Source organism: Botrytis sinoallii (genome assembly GCF_014898435.1).
Source record: "Botrytis sinoallii strain Bc 23 chromosome Unknown BSIN_022, whole genome shotgun sequence".
NCBI classification, from domain to species: domain Eukaryota; kingdom Fungi; phylum Ascomycota; class Leotiomycetes; order Helotiales; family Sclerotiniaceae; genus Botrytis; species Botrytis sinoallii.
This window is the reverse complement of record NW_024066049.1, coordinates 260,755-278,314: the sequence shown is the minus strand read 5'-3', so window position 1 is coordinate 278,314 and position 17,560 is coordinate 260,755. Positions and strand designations below refer to the sequence as shown.

The following is a 17,560-nucleotide window of genomic DNA, read 5'->3' as shown; positions in this document are numbered from 1 at the left end:
ATAAACAGAAAGGAAAATAAGGTAAGGAACAAATAGAGACTTGGCTTCTCGAAGAACTATTCAGTATAAGCTGATTTTTATAAGATTGATTGTAATAATGATAATTCGGAATTAAATAGAATGAGTATCAGAGTATAGATAATTTTGTATTAGATAGTTGATAAAGCCGTAGCGATAGTATTCGCTATATTCCCATCGCGAACCCAGATTCCTAGCAGTATATTCCTTTTTTCCTAAGCTCAGATTCATTAGGTCTTTAGGAATAGACTTCAGGCTAGCAAGTTGTAAAAGCGGAATAGTGATTATTCTCTAGAATAAAGTTTCGGAAATAATAGAACAAATATAATGAATTTATTATTAGTATTGATGGAATTGATTATTAAGTTATTATAAATAGTTAATATATTAACAAAATTCATAAATCAAAACAGGGTTATATAACAATATATCTTGTAGTTTACAAGAGATTCCTTGAAATAGAAATGGGGTTAGAGTATCATTAGATATCTCTTCTTTTAAAGCAAATCTTTAGAATTCTGTAAAGAAGGTATTAAAATCAAGGTATCTTTACTTCAGTATATATAGTTTATTCTGTATGTTTTGTATTCAATCAGAATCCCCAAAAACGTTTTCGAGATATTTGAGAAGTATAGTATAATTAGTGAATTAAGGAATTTTATAGGAGATTTTAGATAGTATAAGCTTATATACTTTTCTAGTAAGTCTTCTAGTAATATAAGTTAAGCGGATAGAAGTTATTAGAAATCTATTATTATTTGCATTCAATTTTCTGTATATTTGTTAAACAAATCTGTGTAGATTGGAGCAAATGCTATCAAACTCTTTTGGATTGGGGATATATTTATTCAATCAAATAATCAAAGTAGATATAATAAATTCGGGGATAAAGTCAGCAGGAGTTTCGGAGAATATAGTTTCCAAATAAACAGGTATAATAAATATAGATTTAACAAGGCAATTAAGTAGACAGGCATTTTGAATAGCAATCTGCTTATATAAAGTGATTTAAATATATTTGTAAATTAAGGATTCGGAAATTTTATATTCGAATGATTTATTAATCTCCTTTAACTCAATATAATACATAAATACTAACTAAAGATATTAATACTAAACCTAGGGGTCCTTTGATACAAAAGCACTAAATTCTAAAGAGTCCTTAGGCTAATCAAGTAGGTATAGAGTAGTTATTACAAAAGTGATATTTTAATAAATAGGAGCTATGTAGTATCATAGGGCAGGCGGACTGAATAGGATTCTAATAACTTTGCTCTAATCTGATAAGGCTATATTGATTCGGATAATAAATTCAGATTGAGAATTAAGATATAGTTTAAAGAGCTATAATACAAAATCTTCTGAATTGAAGATATACAGAATTCTTATAGCGAGCTAGTCTGATCGGGCCCTAGCTCGCTTGCACTCCGGTGCGAGCGCTCCTTTCGGTCCTCTCCGATAGGACCAGCATATCACGTGAGCTCACATCGTGACAATTAGAGTATTATTAGATATCTTTCCTTTTAAAGCGAGTCTCTGGAATTCTATAAAAAAGGTATTAAAATCAAAGTGTTTTTGTTTTAGTATATATAATTTATTCTATACATTTTGTATTTAATCAGAATTTCTAAAAGCATTTTCGAAATATTCGAGGAGTGTGGTATAGTTAATGAATTGAGGAATCCTATAGAAGATCTTAGGTAGTATAAGCTTATATATCTTTTCAATAAATCTTCTAGCAGTATAAGTCAAGTAAACAGAAATTATTGGGAATTTATTATATTTGTATTCAATTTTTTGTATATCTATTAAACAAATCTGTGTAGGTTGAAATAAGTATCATCAAACTCTTTCAAATCAGGGATATGCTTATTCAATTGAGTAATCGAAATAGATATAATGAATTCGGGGATAGAGTTAATAAGAGTTTTGGGAAATATAGTTTCCAAATAAATAGGTATAATAGATATGGATTTAATAAAGTAATCGAATAAACAAACATTTTGAATAACAATCTACTTATACAAAACAGCTTGAATATATTTGTGGATTAGGAATTCGGAAATTTTGTATTCGAATAATCTATTGATTTCCTTTAACTCAGTATAATATACAAATATCGACTAAAGATATTAATATCAAATCTAGGGATCCTTTGATATAGAAGTGCTAAATTCTAAAAAGTCCTTAGATTGGCTAGGTGGGTGCAAAGTAGTTATTATAAAAGTGATATTTTAATAAATAAAAGCTATGTAGTATTACAAGACAAACAAATTAGATAAAGTTCTAATAACTTTGTTTTAATCTAATAAGGCTATACTGATTTGGGTAATAGGTTCAGATTGAGAATTAAGATATAATTTAAAGAGCTATAATACAGGATCTTCTGAGTTAAAGATATACGGAATTCTTATAGCGAGCTAGCCCGATCGGGCCCTAGCTTGCTTGCGCTCCGGTGCGAGCGCTCCTTTCGGTCCTCTCCGATAGGACCAGCATATCACGTGAGCTCACACCGTGACATCTTCAATCCAATTATATTATAATCTATATTTTCTATTATTATTAATATCTGGTTTATAGTTTCAATACTAGTTTCAATATTGCTTATAATATAATTCGTAATATTGTTGATCGCTTTGTGGAAGTATACATTTTGCGGTTTTATTGTTTTTGTAAGAAAGGCTTCGAAATCAATAGAAGAAGGTTTCGAGAATTGTTGAAAGATAAAATAAACGAAAAAGAGGAGATCTGCTTGAAATACATTTTTTGTCGGTGGTACTGATAAAGCGGCGGAAATATTAGTGAAATGCAAATTGGCCTAATAGATCAACTGAATAAGCTGCTTCATTGTAATATCGATTGTGTAAATATATTGATGTTTTGAATCGATTAGTTTCTACAGTTTGTGTATTAGATTCAGGATCTTCGGATCTATTATTGATAAAGTAAGGAGACTCTAAATGATATGATAATGAGATATCAGCTTATCAGTAGGTAAGATCCGCAAGAGCGGAGCTAGGGAGAGGTCTTGATCGGAGGTTGTATGAATGGTTGTATCGGAGGAGCAGGCATAGAAGGCAATAGGTATTCGGCGAGCGGACTAGCGATAGGAAGCTTTGTAGGAATAATCAAGAGCTTAAAAAATTTATATGATCTTAATATAATATAACGATTGCATCATTTAGAATACTAAGGTGAAGAGCTAGAAGAGCTCTTCGGAAGGAAGTGGTAATATACAGGATTGTGGATCACGTGAGGACCTAGCCGATCCACTAATATGACAGGATCGTCACAATAATTATATTTATTTATAATTTATTTTATTTATTTTTATTTTTCCTCTTCCCTTCCCTTCCCTCCTTTCCCCTTCCCCTTCCCCTTCCCCTTTCAATCTTCTACATATCTCCCTTACCCCTCTCTCAATCATCATCCACTTAATAAACCATCCTTCCCCCTATCCACCCTCCCCTCCTCTTCTCACCTGGCCTCCCGCCTGACTTCCCACCTGACTTCTCATATCCCCTCTCCTCTTCCCACCCGACTCCCCCAAATCTCCGCTCTCAAAAACTCACCAATTATCATCTCCCTGAAAAAAAAAAACAAAAAAAACAAAAAAAAACAAAAAAAAACAATAGAGAAAAGACATCGCACAGGGACACATCACCAGGCATGAAAAATATGACGTGATAAGTAGAAAATCTTCGTTTTAAAATCTACCAGACAGCCTATACATAGGAGAAAAAACAGGCCGGAATTGACCACTACGCAATGGTACGTGCACCCTCACCAAAACAACGCGTAGAGAGCATTGGTCAATTCCGGCCTGTTTTTTCTCCTACGTATAGACAGCCAAGCGAGACAAGTCTCGGATATAAATATACATATACATAGACATGTATATGTACAATTCGCTTTGACCTCTGCCCTGCTTGAAAACTCGAACTAATATACGATGATATAACACTTCGCTTCACCACATCTATCATATCAAATCCACTGAAATTCTCCATCACATTTCGTTGTCCCCTCATCCCCCAAAAACTTTCACCAAAGTCCCCCCAAAACACTACAATCCATCTTAACTAATCTATCCAGCATGTTCAACAATCTCACTCTTAACCTTTCCGTTCTCCACCCAAGTCCTCAACTGTTCAGGCAGAGGTACCTCCTTGTAATCTCCTTCACCATCTGCACTTTCCAAATCTGGGAGTAGGACATTAACACTACTACATTTACTCGTGAAGACCTCCGTGTTCAAACTCTCCTTTCCCAAGTAAATTTGAGCACCATCAACTTGATCCATCATAATAGTTGGCAACGTGCCTAGTACTTGAAGTGCAAAGTTTGGTGCTTTGATAACATCAATCGATGAGACGAGACTATCAATTACCAAGGCAAGACGAGGGGAGTTATCAATAGAAATTGCGTTTGCTTTTCCTTTAATGATAATTGTAGTTTTTGAGCAGCGAGAAATGAGGATTGAATGTGAAATAGACGCTTCAATTGTGATTGGCTCAGATTCATTTTCGTAGTTTTCCTTTTCCGGAATGTTAGTACATAACTACTCCCAATCAAAAAAAATAGTAACTCACAATAAACCACTTGTTACCCTCCAATTTTTTCACAGGAGGCTTCTTAGTTCTCATACTCTCTGGCTTAGGTTTTTTACCAGGAGCAGGACTCTTTCCTCGGTTCGAACTAATACTGGATTGACTATCACTTCTAGTAGGAACTGTAGCACCTGCTCTCAAAGAAGGGTTTTTATGTGTCATTTGATCAGCATTCACTTTGCGCAATCCTTTTGTGACATCTGCTCCTTTATTCAACTCGGAGAAAACGGCTCCAAGTCCAGCACTTGAATCTGTTTGTTTTGGTGCTGGCTTTGATGGAATGTCATCGAAAACTGGTGGTGGAGGAGGAGGAGGTGGTGGTGGTGGTGCGGCTCCTCCGGCAGTTGCAGCCTTTGGATGAGGAGCTGGAGGGGCTGGTGCCTTTTGATCAACATCCTTAATCGCAACTTCCAAATCTTCACCCTTTGGATTCCATGGAATACCATTTGGAAAGTTATCCTTAGCATATTCGCTAAGATCTTTAAAGATTTGATAAAATGCTTGAATCCATTCGACTTGTTTTGGGTCTCTGTAAGTAGAAATTAATGACCATCTCCAATTATCAAATTAAAAATGACCTACTTCTCCTTGAATTCCTTCAATACTCTGTTTCCGTAGTATTGAGCAGATCCCAATGATTCATCAACATGCTTGTATGGTTTGTTATCCATTGTAACCCAAGCAAGTACCCCAATACTTTCAGAGACTGCACTGAGATGATTGAAAAATGGTGATGCACGATTGGACTTTCGGATATCATCAACAGCGGTAAATGAATCCTGGAGAGGTTTGATGAGCTTTTGGAATGGTTCATCTTGCATGCCAGGTTTCTTTGACTTTGTAGTAATCAAAATATATCTTCGTTGTCCGACATATGCCTTCAATACACTAGACGCCTTTGATAAATAAGTTAGCCTCCATTTCCTATCACTTAATTAAATGACGCTCCGCTGGCTCTCCGAGGGCCGCTGCCGCAGAGGCAGACTATTTGCATAGAAAATCGTCGAGCGCAGCGAGATATGGGGGTTTGGGGGCCTGCCCCCATAATGACACTTTCTATCAATCAACCACTCAACCAATTGATATAGAGCTTCCCCCATACTTCCCCACTCACCCCTGCCTCTGCCGTAAGAATAGAATATTCGAACATGAGATGCCCCTCTCTCACTCCATCTTATGCCATGCGTGCATTTGACCACCCCCGCCGTGCCACGAAGAAAACAATGAGGCCCTTGAACCTACCTGTTGCGCAACAACCCCTCCAATTTCATCACTCAAGTTAACATATTTCTTAACCGCCCCCTGAATAAAATTGTCGAATTCCGAGACTACTCCTGGGATTGGATCCTCGATGATCTTTTTGATATCTGGGGTTTGGATTGTTGGTGGCGGAGCTGTACCATTCGTTTTCGCAGCTCCGACCGGAGGAGAAATTAGAGGGATGGAAGACGAAGGAGGTGGAATGGTAGAGGAAGCTATATCTTCAAGACGAGAGGTTGCGGCTTCGAGTCTGGAGATTATGAAGGTTAGCTCGGTGCTGGTTATGCGAGGATCGATTGATGACATGTTGGTTTAGTTTCCAGAAAAGAATTGGGATGTGTGTGTAAATAAATGTATGTAATGGAGATTCTGGAGGTAGATGGAAGTGGAGTTGTGTTGTAGTATTGAGTTGTGAATGTGATATTGAAAGGACAGAAATATGAAGTACAATTACCGTTTTATGAGCGTAGTCAAATTATGCATATTATTTACAGCTTCAGGTTGTTGAGACATATTTGAAGTGCAGGAATTGTTCCAAATTCTTGTTGCAGAAGGAATGATCGATCGAATAGGAGGTTGTTTGAGAGAATGGAGCTGTCTGATTCTCGATGTTTCGTGGTGCTAATGCAAGGGGAAGGAGGTAAAAGGTTGCTAATTACGCATATAAATACTGTAATATTGTAATATTGTAATATAGGATGGTAATTGGTAGGTAAATAAAAGAAGCTGTTAATTCACCAGATTGGTATGGAGCGACGAGAAAGAGAAAGAGCCCTTATACAATGAAGCAGACAAGGCGAGAGGGAGTGAGAGGAAGAAGAGGAGGAATGGTATGGATGCAAGAGAGAGAGTATTGATGGGATGTGATGTGATGATGTTCTTCATTTAATTCATCTACCTAATAAATCCACGCAAGCACTTTTACACCCACTCACAGTTCAAGCTTCACTCCCTCCTTCATTTAGATGCCTTACCCTTACCCGTTTTTCCGACTGCTGCACGTGCTGGTGTCCTTAGGAGACTAATTACATAATCCAGACATCATCCAAGCATACCTAGGTAATCTGATATCTGATATATACAATGATACAAGGCTGCATACAAGGCTGCCGCTAACCCGTTTTGTGCCGTGTGACACCTGGCTAACATTTGATGGGCGAGTGGTGAGGGGCTGCTGTCACTTCATTTGACATTCAGCCTTATCTGTTGACCTAGTACCTACCTATTTCTCTGCTCGTACACTCATTTCATTTCTTGACCTCATTCATTCATTTATTCAAGGGGAGAAAGCTACCGACACCTAGGTATACAATTCATACCTCACTTCTTTCTTTTACCTCCATTCATCATACATTCATTTGAAATATGGACCAAGATGATCAAATATCTAACGATCAAGAAATCGATTTTTGTACTCTGGGAATGTTTATAATTGGTATGTATAAAAGTGGTGTTTACTGATGTATCTTTCGTATTGTTTTTGGGGGAGGAGAGGAGAGGTTCATCAATTTCAGAACAACTTGAGAAGTCTCAGATTCTTGAAACATGTGGAAGAATAGGCCAGAGTCGACTTAATGTTCATGATTTGATACTTTATTTCTGTCTATATCTTATATCTAGTGATATTTAAATTCTATGTGTGATTGTTTTCTATTCTCAAGTAATAACTGTTGGCAAGATTCGTGAAACGGTTGGGATGTTTATGTTGTTCATGCATGAGGTACATGCATTAAATTTGGTCTCACCAAATTTGAGTCTTCAACCACAACACAGACACCGTTGGAGCTTCATCATGAGCTCATGAAGCTTCTTGTGAAAGAAGAGATGTATCGGTATTTCCAAACCTCATTTGTTTCAAGAATGGGCGTTACGATTTCTTATCCGGTTTTCTCCGGTATTTTACCTTCATGTTCAGGGATGATATATCTAACAAGATAACCATCATCATACTTTGTTTTCTCACGTACCAACTTCTCGTCAAATTCCGTTTTGATATATATATTAATATTTCAATGTAGATGAGATACACTACCTCCCACCAACTCCCTCAGTGTATGATGTCCTGGGTGGTGCCGGTTCCTATTCCGCCTTAGGAGCCCGTCTCTTTTCTCCTCCACCGCTCTCCAAAACAATCTCTTGGATAGTAGATAAAGGCTCCGATTTCCCCCCCTCAATATCATCTCAAATAACCACCTGGCAAACCTCTTGTCTAATCCGTACTGATCCCACCCGTCTCACAACTCGCGGCTGGAATGGCTACGACAGCAACGAAACCCGCTCATTCAAATACACAACCCCAAAACTTCGACTGGACGAATCATCTATAGCTTCTCATCCTCCTCTCTTATTCGCAAAATCTTTCCATCTCATATGCTCCCCAAATCGCTGTATAGATCTTGTAACACGCATTCTCTCACTTCGAAAATCACATTCTCCCAATCATCCCAAACCACTTATCATATGGGAACCAGTCCCAGATCTTTGTACACCAGACGAACTTTTAAATTGTACAAATGTCCTTCCATATATCGACGTTCTCTCACCAAATCACTCGGAACTAGCAGGTTTCATGGGCGATCCTGATTCTGGTATGACTCCTGAAGGAGAACTATCCATGGAAGCAGTAGAACGTTCTTGTGAACAACTCTTATCTTCAATGCCATTGCAATCTTACGCAATCGTTGTAAGATGTGGAGCATTAGGATGTTATGTTGCGAAGAACGGAGGAAGAAATAGACGTGCGGAGAAAAACCGAAGAAAACGTCCGGCAAATAGATCTAGAGGTGGCTTAACACTAGATATGAACATGGAAGATTTGTTCGCAGGATTGCTTAGTGATTCTGGAGAGATTAGCTTCGAAAGAAACGACTATGTTCCTGTCGACCCGGGGATTGAGAAATGGATTCCGGCTTATCATCAAGCTGGAGAGGGGGAGGAGGAGCATAAAGTGGTAGATCCGACGGGAGGTGGAAATGCATTCTTAGGTGGTTTGGCAGTTGCGTTGGCAAGAGGAAAGGGAATTATAGAAGCTAGTTGTTGGGGAAGTGTAGCAGCTAGTTTTGCCATTGAACAGGTGGGGGTACCGGTCCTGGGTGTTTTGGAAGAGACCGAGGGGACAGAAGGAGAGGAAGATGACTGGGTGGAGGAAGGAGATGGAGATCAAGATGAAGATGATACAAGGGAAATGGAAACGTGGAATGGAGTAGTGGTTCAGGAAAGATTGAGGGAGTTTATGGGGAGAGTAGATATTGCACCTAGTGAATGTCCATCTAGGTAGATGAGCTGGCGCCTGTTTTTCGGAAAATAAATGCAGGGAAACTGGTATTGGGGGAAAGGAGGAGAAGAAAAAGGTCGAATTTCAAAACTGATGCAGAAAAGACAGAAATCAAAATACCTTAATCAGAACTACATTCTACTTCGCTTATATATAATCTTATCATGTACATAATTCAAATTCTCACTTCCTACCTACCTACCCTGATCTGATTTTCTGGGGGGAGTCTTTTGTTGTTTGCAATGGCATGGTGAGATTTAAATGTGATGTTTGAAACCAGAAGATTAGGGTTCTGTATAGTTACGTCTCGTTAATCTGTCGGTACAAGATGAGGAAGCAAGGGAAGCAACCACGTGATACCAAAAACCACTTTACGCGCACAACCGTGTTTCCACGCGATATCTCCTTTTGAATTGAAATTTCGCGATTGTCAACACCACAGCAACCCATACCGCCCCTCTTTAACTTCAACAACAAACCACCATACATATTTTCAGGTTAAACCTTAAAACCACGCCTGTACATAACCTGATATACTCTCTAACATGGACGGCGCACAATTAAGAGATGAGGCTGTCGCCGATCGTGTGCGGTCTGCACAAGAATTTCTTGATCCAAGTATTTTTTCCTGTCAATCCCCTCTATTTACCTACAAGTACTAATATAAATAATCACAGCTGATGGCGCCGCAAGAAGTTATCGATCCGAAATTACTGATATGCTTCGAAAGCATCAACGACGTTTGATCGTCAGTATCGATGAAGTTCGTGCACATAATCCTGAATTGGCAAATGGCCTCCTCGAACAACCATTTGATTTTGCCCAAGCCTTCGATCGCGCACTATTTCAAATCGTACAAACACTTCCAAATACCAATGCTAAACAATCTTCTGAAGATACTATGTACTATTGTGCCTTTTCTGGTAGTTTTGGCCAATTTGCATGCAATCCCAGAACGTTATCGAGTACGCACTTGAATAGGATGGTTAGTTTGGAAGGGATTGTCACAAGATGTTCATTAGTGAGGCCAAAGGTGGTCAAGAGTGTGCATTACAATGAGAAGAAGAAGATATTCCATTTCCGTGAATACAAGGATCAAACAATGACTGCTAGTGGAGCCAGTACGTCGAGTGTTTATCCACAGGAAGATGAACAGGGAAATCCGCTGGTTACGGAATATGGATACAGCACATACAGAGATCACCAAACGATATCTATTCAAGAAATGCCGGAACGAGCACCGGCAGGACAACTTCCAAGAGGTGTGGATGTTATTTTAGATGATGATTTGGTTGATAAAGTTAAACCTGGTGATCGAGTACAGCTTGTTGGAATTTACAGGAGTTTAGGAAATAGAAATGCGGGGCATAGCAGTGCGCTTTTTAAGACGGTGGTGTTAGCTAATAATGTGGTTCTTTTATCTTCGAAATCGGGAGGAGGCATTGCGACACATACCATTACCGATACCGACATTCGAAACATCAACAAAATTGCAAAGAAGAAGAATCTTTTCAATCTTCTTTCTCAGTCATTAGCACCAAGTATCTATGGGCACGAACACATCAAGAAAGCTATTCTTCTCATGTTATTGGGTGGTCTGGAAAAGAATCTCGAGAACGGAACGCATTTGAGAGGAGATATCAATATCCTTATGGTTGGTGATCCATCCACAGCCAAATCTCAAGTTCTTCGTTTCGTGCTCAATACCGCCCCACTCGCAATTGCGACAACAGGTCGAGGTTCTTCCGGTGTTGGTCTCACGGCCGCCGTTACTTCCGATAAGGAAACCGGTGAACGTCGTCTCGAAGCTGGTGCTATGGTTTTGGCTGATCGCGGTGTGGTATGTATTGATGAATTCGACAAAATGTCCGACATAGATAGAGTTGCCATTCACGAAGTTATGGAACAACAAACTGTCACTATTGCCAAAGCTGGTATTCATACCTCTCTCAACGCTCGCTGTTCCGTCATCGCAGCCGCCAATCCTATCTTCGGTCAATACGACACTCACAAAGACCCTCACAAGAATATTGCTCTTCCAGATTCTCTCCTGTCTCGTTTCGATTTATTATTCGTAGTAACAGATGATATTGATGATTTCAGGGATCGACAAATATCTGAACACGTTCTAAGAATGCACAGATATAGAGATCCACAGACCGAAGAAGGAGCCCCCGTTCGTGAACAAGCACATCAAACACTCGGTGTAGGTGTTGAACAAGAAGCAGATGCCAACCAGGTAACACCTGTTTACGAAAAATATAACGAGATGTTACACGCCGGTGTGACTGTTACTACTGGCCGAGGATCACATCGCAGGGTCGAAGTTCTCAGCATACCTTTCATGAAGAAATACATTCAATACGCCAAAACTCGAGTAAAGCCAGTCTTAACCCAAGAAGCTAGTGATAGAATTAGCGAGATATATGTAGCGCTGAGAAATGACGACATGCAAGGAAATCAACGAAAGACAAACGCCATGACAGTTAGAACATTGGAAACCATCATCCGTTTGAGTACCGCGCATGCAAAGTCTAGATTAAGTAATAGAGTTGAGGAGGTAGATGCATTGGCTGCTGAGAGTATTTTGAGGTTTGCACTGTTCAAGGAAGTGCTTGAGGATGAAAAGAAATCAAAGAGAAGAAAGACTAGACCTCTTGAAGACGAATCTTCTGGAAACGAGAGTTCATCCTCGAATGATGATGATTCACCAGCTCCTACCTCTCATGCACCATCGACGAGAGCAACTCGTACACCAGGTACTGCAAGAACGAGAGTTTCAGGCACTTCTTCATCTCGAAGAAATGGTGCCACTCCAAGCGGGGCGCCAAATGATGAGGAGGAGGATGATCTATATTCAGCCAGTCCAGCACGTCGTCCAGCAAGAGCATCCTCAAGTCGCGTACCAACACAATCCCAAACTTCTTTCGCTTCTTCCTTACCGGCTTCTCAGGCATTGAGAGGTACTTCGAGTCAATCGCAGTCTCAATCACAGAATGTAGAGGAGGGTGATGAAGAAGAGGAACTTGCAGCTGGAACTGCAGCTCTGAATGTCTCGACAGGTATTACACCTAACCGTCTACAAGTCTTCCGCACGACGATGGGTCAAATGATGAATACATCTCTGTTTGAAGATGATAGTGCCGAGGTCAATGCTATTATCGAGGCGGTCAATCGACGTATTGGAGGTGGTGCAGGAGGTAGTTTTGAGAGGGAGGAAGCAGTAGCCGCGCTGAGAGCAATGGATGAGCGAAATGATATCATGTATACTGAGGGAGATTTGGTTTATAAAATCTAGAGTTTGGGAAAAAAGGAATCAGGGATGTGGATGGAATGGAATGGAATGGAATTTCTGTAGGGAATATATGGAAATGAGATAATGAGGAGCTGAGTAATTGATCTTGATCTTGCTCTAGATCTGAGTGATTGATTGATTGTTGTACGGTTGGTCAATGAGGCCAATGGCTAAGTAAACGAATAAATCGAAAATCGAAAATTGGAAAAGCAAATATTAAATATTAAATATTATATTTTCAAATTCATTTTTTTTTATTTCTTTATGCTTCTCAAAAAAAAGGAAAAAAAAATTCTTTCTTTTATTATTATTAATTAATTTTTTTGAATTTAAAAAATATAATTGAATTTTTTTTCTTTTTAATCTTATTATAAACTAAAGTTAGAAAGATTTTTTTTAAAAAAAAACTAATTGAATTTTGAATTCTGAATTTAATTATTTTCAAAAATCTGATAATCTTTTTATGAAGAAAAAATCAGTTTTTGAATTTTAATATTTAATTTTTCAATTGTTTATATATTTTTTTAAAAAAAAAGTATATCTTATTTCTATAATTTTTTAAAGTAATTTTTGAATTTTTTATTTATTAATTATTAGAAATCAAAATTTTCTTTTTAATTCTTTTTATTAATATCTTTTTATAATTTAGTATTTAAAAAATTAGAATAAGAAATTAAAAATAAAATTAGATTTTTTGATTTCTTATTTTTTTTCTATTTTTCTATTTTCTGTTTCTATTTTCTATTTTTTTTCTCTATTTTATATTTTCTATTTTTTTTATATTATTAACTTATTAATTTTATTAATTAATTATATATTAGTATATAGAATATTTTGATTTGATTTCTTTTCATTTCTTTTCATTTCTTTTTATTTCTTTTCATTTCTTTCATTTTCTTTTTATTTTTCTTTTTATTTTCTTTAATTTTATTAATTTAATATTCAAATTTAATTATTTATAAGAATATATTTTTTATAAAACTCAATTAAATTTAAGTAACTTTCCTTATTATTACCATAAGCGGATACAATAGAAGTTATAAGCTTTACAACTATACTATATATACAGGTGGAGGGTTTAGGTGGAGGGTATTAGGTGAAGTGAGGTTTGAATTTGGGGGAGGGTGGTTGAGTGAAGTGGGTTAGATGGTATAGATGGTTTGAACGCCTTTAATGGGTTAAAGGTTTAGTTGGTTGTTGGTGGTTGAGTGGTTTGAACGTGCTGAGGGAGACTGGGAGTGGAAAGTGGGAGAGATTCAAGCTTAAGCAAGATGGCTATACATTGTGTAGTGATTTTGATAATTAAAGTTCGGGATGATATGATTGAAATTTATATGATCGAAAGCATTGAAGAAATTATACATAAAGAGGGAAAGGGGTGCGCGGATAGAGCTCTCTCGCTTCCGAGTGCGCTCCTTTGCTTCTGAGTTTCAAAACTCTGTGCGTATTTTCTACCTTCTATAGAGATTACAATCATAAGTTCCAGACTCTGTATGCAAAGCACGCATTCTATTCAAATGACAAATATCACGTGGCTCTTTGAAACTCATTCAGCGAATGGAATGAATAGTGATATCGTCAAGACTCATTTGGAGATGTGACTCCAGATCGAGATTTCCTCGATGAATGGTTTGTTTCTTGTAGGCGAGCCGGATTTACTTAGTCTCGTGGATTCGCTCTTTTTTTCTTTTTGATTTTTGATTTGCACATCGACACGCCAACATAACAATACTTAAGATATATTAAACTCAACGCATCAATACTCAACATACTAAAATACATCGAAATTCACACCTTCAAGCATCATGTCCCATAACAACCAACGAGCCCACTCCACCCCCTCTACCTCCACCTCTACTGCCACCGCCTCCACCTCCCCCCCCCCCAAAACTTTATCCGAAGCGCTCAATGATACGATCAGCGAACTCGAATCAGAAGTCGTACGTACAGCAAGGGTCACCGCGAAATTTCGCAAAATTGACGAATGTAGACCCGAGCTCACCCCACCACTTCTCACCATCTACGAAAATTTTATGCCAATCCTGACTGCAGACTGGTTCGAAGAACAAGAAGAGAGTCTTAAGATACGGGCACGCAAGGTTTTGAAGGATACTCTAGGTTTTCAGGTAGCTACTGATTGGGATGGAGCTGAAGCTGCTATACACAAATATAATCTTAGGCCATTTTTGGATTAGGGGGGATAGAGGGGGTTTGAGATGGTTTGGTGATTTGATGATTTGGTGGTATCGTGGTATGGGCTATTGGATTTTGAAGAACTTCCCTCGGGGTCATTGAGATTAATGGAAGTTGGAATGCGAGGGAACGGGACGAGAGGAAATGGAGGAAGCGTGATTTTGAAACTGCGGTAGATGCACTTTTATCAGCTGATAAATGGAAATATCTTGTGGTTTGTTTGATTGTGCATTGCTGATTTCCTTGTGTGTGATTGTGTGACTGTTTTATTTGTGAGTGCTAATAATGTATTCTTCGTGACTGCTTACAAGGATAAGAGTGAGTGGTAGATATGGAGGTCATTGCGTTAGTCACAGAGAATGACTGACTTGTGCTTTAAAGCAGCGATATAGAATCTGCATACGCGAGATTCGGATTATCTAAAGTGATAGATGTACCAATGAGCACATATATAGGTCTGTGGATAAACTTCGATTGTACTTAGAAGTTAGGAACGGAATTTTTCATCCAAAAAGGTAAAAGAGTGCGATATTCCGTTTTCTATGAAAGTCAACCAATCTGTGGGAACAGAGCGTGTGCATGATCTGAATTCTAACTGGTGGTTAAAAATCCATGAGGACCACGGCATGTTAAAAAGCTTGGCTCCAACTAGTGGTCAAGAATTGAGATCTCCATCATTTTATAATACTGTGGGATGAAAACAACTTTCGTGCCATGCGATATTATATAAGATAGAAGACACAAATGACAACAAAGACACTCGAACACTTTGTTCATTGACAGTGAGCAGTCGAAGGGCACCATTGAGAAATATCTCACTCCTACCCTTCTGCTACGCCATGTTTTATATTGTTGGGAATCGACGATGGTGGATATGAAGACACTTGCCCCTGGTACGTCGAGGATTCCTTCAGAGACTCTTCATTGATTATTACATTCTGATTACATTCTGATGGTGAGACTCAAGGCCTTTATATATCTCCAACCTCGAGAATATCCCGCAGTTGGAGGTGCAGTCAGGGTGGAATATTCACTTCTCCCGGGCCAAAACTTGTGTGGAGCATTAGCGCGAAGCTAATCAATTCTTTTGAAGCTTGAATCTAGTATAAAGCCTGAGCTTCTCATGACCACACTCAATAAAAGAGAAGAACGTTCTAGTATTCCTCAAAGAGTGATGCGTATTGGGAGAAATGTGGTCAGTTGCCTTTTGGTCGCTCGTCGCAATTAGAGGGCATAAGTTGGCTTGATAGTTCGGCCTGCTGACTTGGAAACATCTTCTTGATGGATAACACAAAATTGAATCATCTTTTTTTTTTCGTTGCCAGAAAAAGCTATGCTGGGTTATTGTCACCCAATTTCTAATTCTTTTTGAGTTTACTACCCACATGTCGAAATTGAAGAGATATCTTTGACAGATGAACATGTTTTTGTCCCACTTCATGCATTCACTCAACTGGCAAACCTGTAGTCCTCTGCGAGAAGTCGCTTTCGAGAGCTCGTTCTTACAGTTCATAATGTGTGACCATGACAACTATATATACCAATGAAAATTGGAAGTGAATTCGGTCCACGCCAATACTGAGGGGCAAGGCCAAATAATTGTGTATTCAGTCTACCATTAGCCACTCGTGCAATTGGTGATCCTCAAACTACACAGCCAGGAAATCTTAAATGTAATTTAATTCTTCCGCAGTCTATAAAAGAGAGATTAGAACTTAGATTCTAATAGCATAGAGCAAAAAGTGAGGTGGATAAAAGATTCATAGATGGAATAGACATGCCATGCTCTCGAAATAGGTTTCAAACTATTAAAGAATGAGATAAAACCTGCGAAGGTTTTATACGTGAATGGATAGAAAACCATCGAGGAAAGTCGACCATTGAACTTATTGCGTGGCAATATTGAGAATACATGCTGTCGAAATTCTGACGATATTAGCTCAGATATACACACAACGCTCATACATGTATAAAAAAAAAAAGAGAACCTACCAGGCAGAATTGCTTGCATCACGAGGAACTCATGAATGGTCTCATCATATAATTTGAGTTCTTTCAGGTTGTAACATTTCGGAAGTGATGGATTTACTGCACTTATATACCCTTCAGACCCAGGGTAAAAATTTGAAGATTTCGTCCTACTAGCAAGTCGAATCAACTATCTTTCTATGATGAACCGCAGTATGAGAGTGCCTATCACTCCTTTGAAAGTTCCTAGCATACCACCATATAGTCAATAACTGCCGAATAGCGAGCTTCTTGGAGCCAATCAACTATGTCCTTCGAATTTATGCAACTTTGTCAACACGTTCGTTCTCCATCCAGAGAAGTGGATTAGTGATACAGATCTGCCAGGAAAAATTTTGCACGGCACCCAATTAGACCATTTACTTCATCATTGACACAGCCAGTCAAGATTCACCAAGGAGGACGCTTCCTGGGGTCATTGAGTATGAAGGAATGAATGATAGGAATTGCCCCTTCAAAAATTACTATCCCGGACTCAATGTGTTGCAAATTTCGCCGAGATCATATGATTACCACCGTTGTTCAACACCCTCATTGAGCAGAAACAATACCAGATGACAATATCGGAATTAATATTCAATCCATGAGGTCTCGAAGAAGCGAGGGTATAGATTAGAAGCACTCGGCTCCAGTCTGTTTAGCTGGGACTTCACGAGTAGAGCATCTCCATTGACCGACCATCACAAATTCAATAACTCAATAACTTGAGAGACCCCCGAGATTAGTGATGAATATCTCAAGCTAAGAACTAAGAAGTGATTTCACCGAAGAACACTTTAACGCACATTATACTGAAGGGCATGCAGACAATTTGATTGCAATCCTTCATGGAAAATCTGTCTTCAAACATTGAAATGCGATTGCGTGAACTGTGTTGATACA

General features: G+C 38.4%; 4 protein-coding genes across 4 annotated transcripts; 3 read left to right on the top strand and 1 right to left on the bottom strand.

Moving 5' to 3' along the window:
* Positions 1-4,105: 4,105 nt before the first annotated feature.
* On the bottom strand, positions 4,106-6,401 carry EAF02_009798 (uncharacterized protein; the record flags this gene model as incomplete). Its single annotated transcript, XM_038905846.1, has 5 exons — positions 4,106-4,555; positions 4,611-5,157; positions 5,211-5,524; positions 5,871-6,138; positions 6,343-6,401. 5 exons carry the CDS (start codon positions 6,399-6,401, stop codon positions 4,106-4,108), a joined length of 1,638 nt encoding a protein of 545 aa, XP_038754269.1.
* An 852-nt stretch (positions 6,402-7,253) lies between these two features.
* Positions 7,254-9,165, top strand: EAF02_009797 (uncharacterized protein; the record flags this gene model as incomplete). Its single annotated transcript, XM_038905845.1, has 2 exons — positions 7,254-7,323; positions 7,907-9,165. 2 exons carry the CDS (start codon positions 7,254-7,256, stop codon positions 9,163-9,165), a joined length of 1,329 nt encoding a protein of 442 aa, XP_038754268.1.
* Positions 9,166-9,707: 542 nt separating this feature from the next.
* Positions 9,708-12,460, top strand: EAF02_009796 (uncharacterized protein; the record flags this gene model as incomplete). The annotated part of the gene is made up of 2 exons (XM_038905844.1): positions 9,708-9,780; positions 9,840-12,460. 2 exons carry the CDS (start codon positions 9,708-9,710, stop codon positions 12,458-12,460), a joined length of 2,694 nt encoding a protein of 897 aa, XP_038754267.1.
* Positions 12,461-14,365: 1,905 nt separating this feature from the next.
* EAF02_009795 (uncharacterized protein) lies at positions 14,366-14,652 on the top strand (the record flags this gene model as incomplete). The annotated part of the gene is made up of 2 exons (XM_038905843.1): positions 14,366-14,397; positions 14,448-14,652. 2 exons carry the CDS (start codon positions 14,366-14,368, stop codon positions 14,650-14,652), a joined length of 237 nt encoding a protein of 78 aa, XP_038754266.1.
* Positions 14,653-17,560: the final 2,908 nt, after the last annotated feature.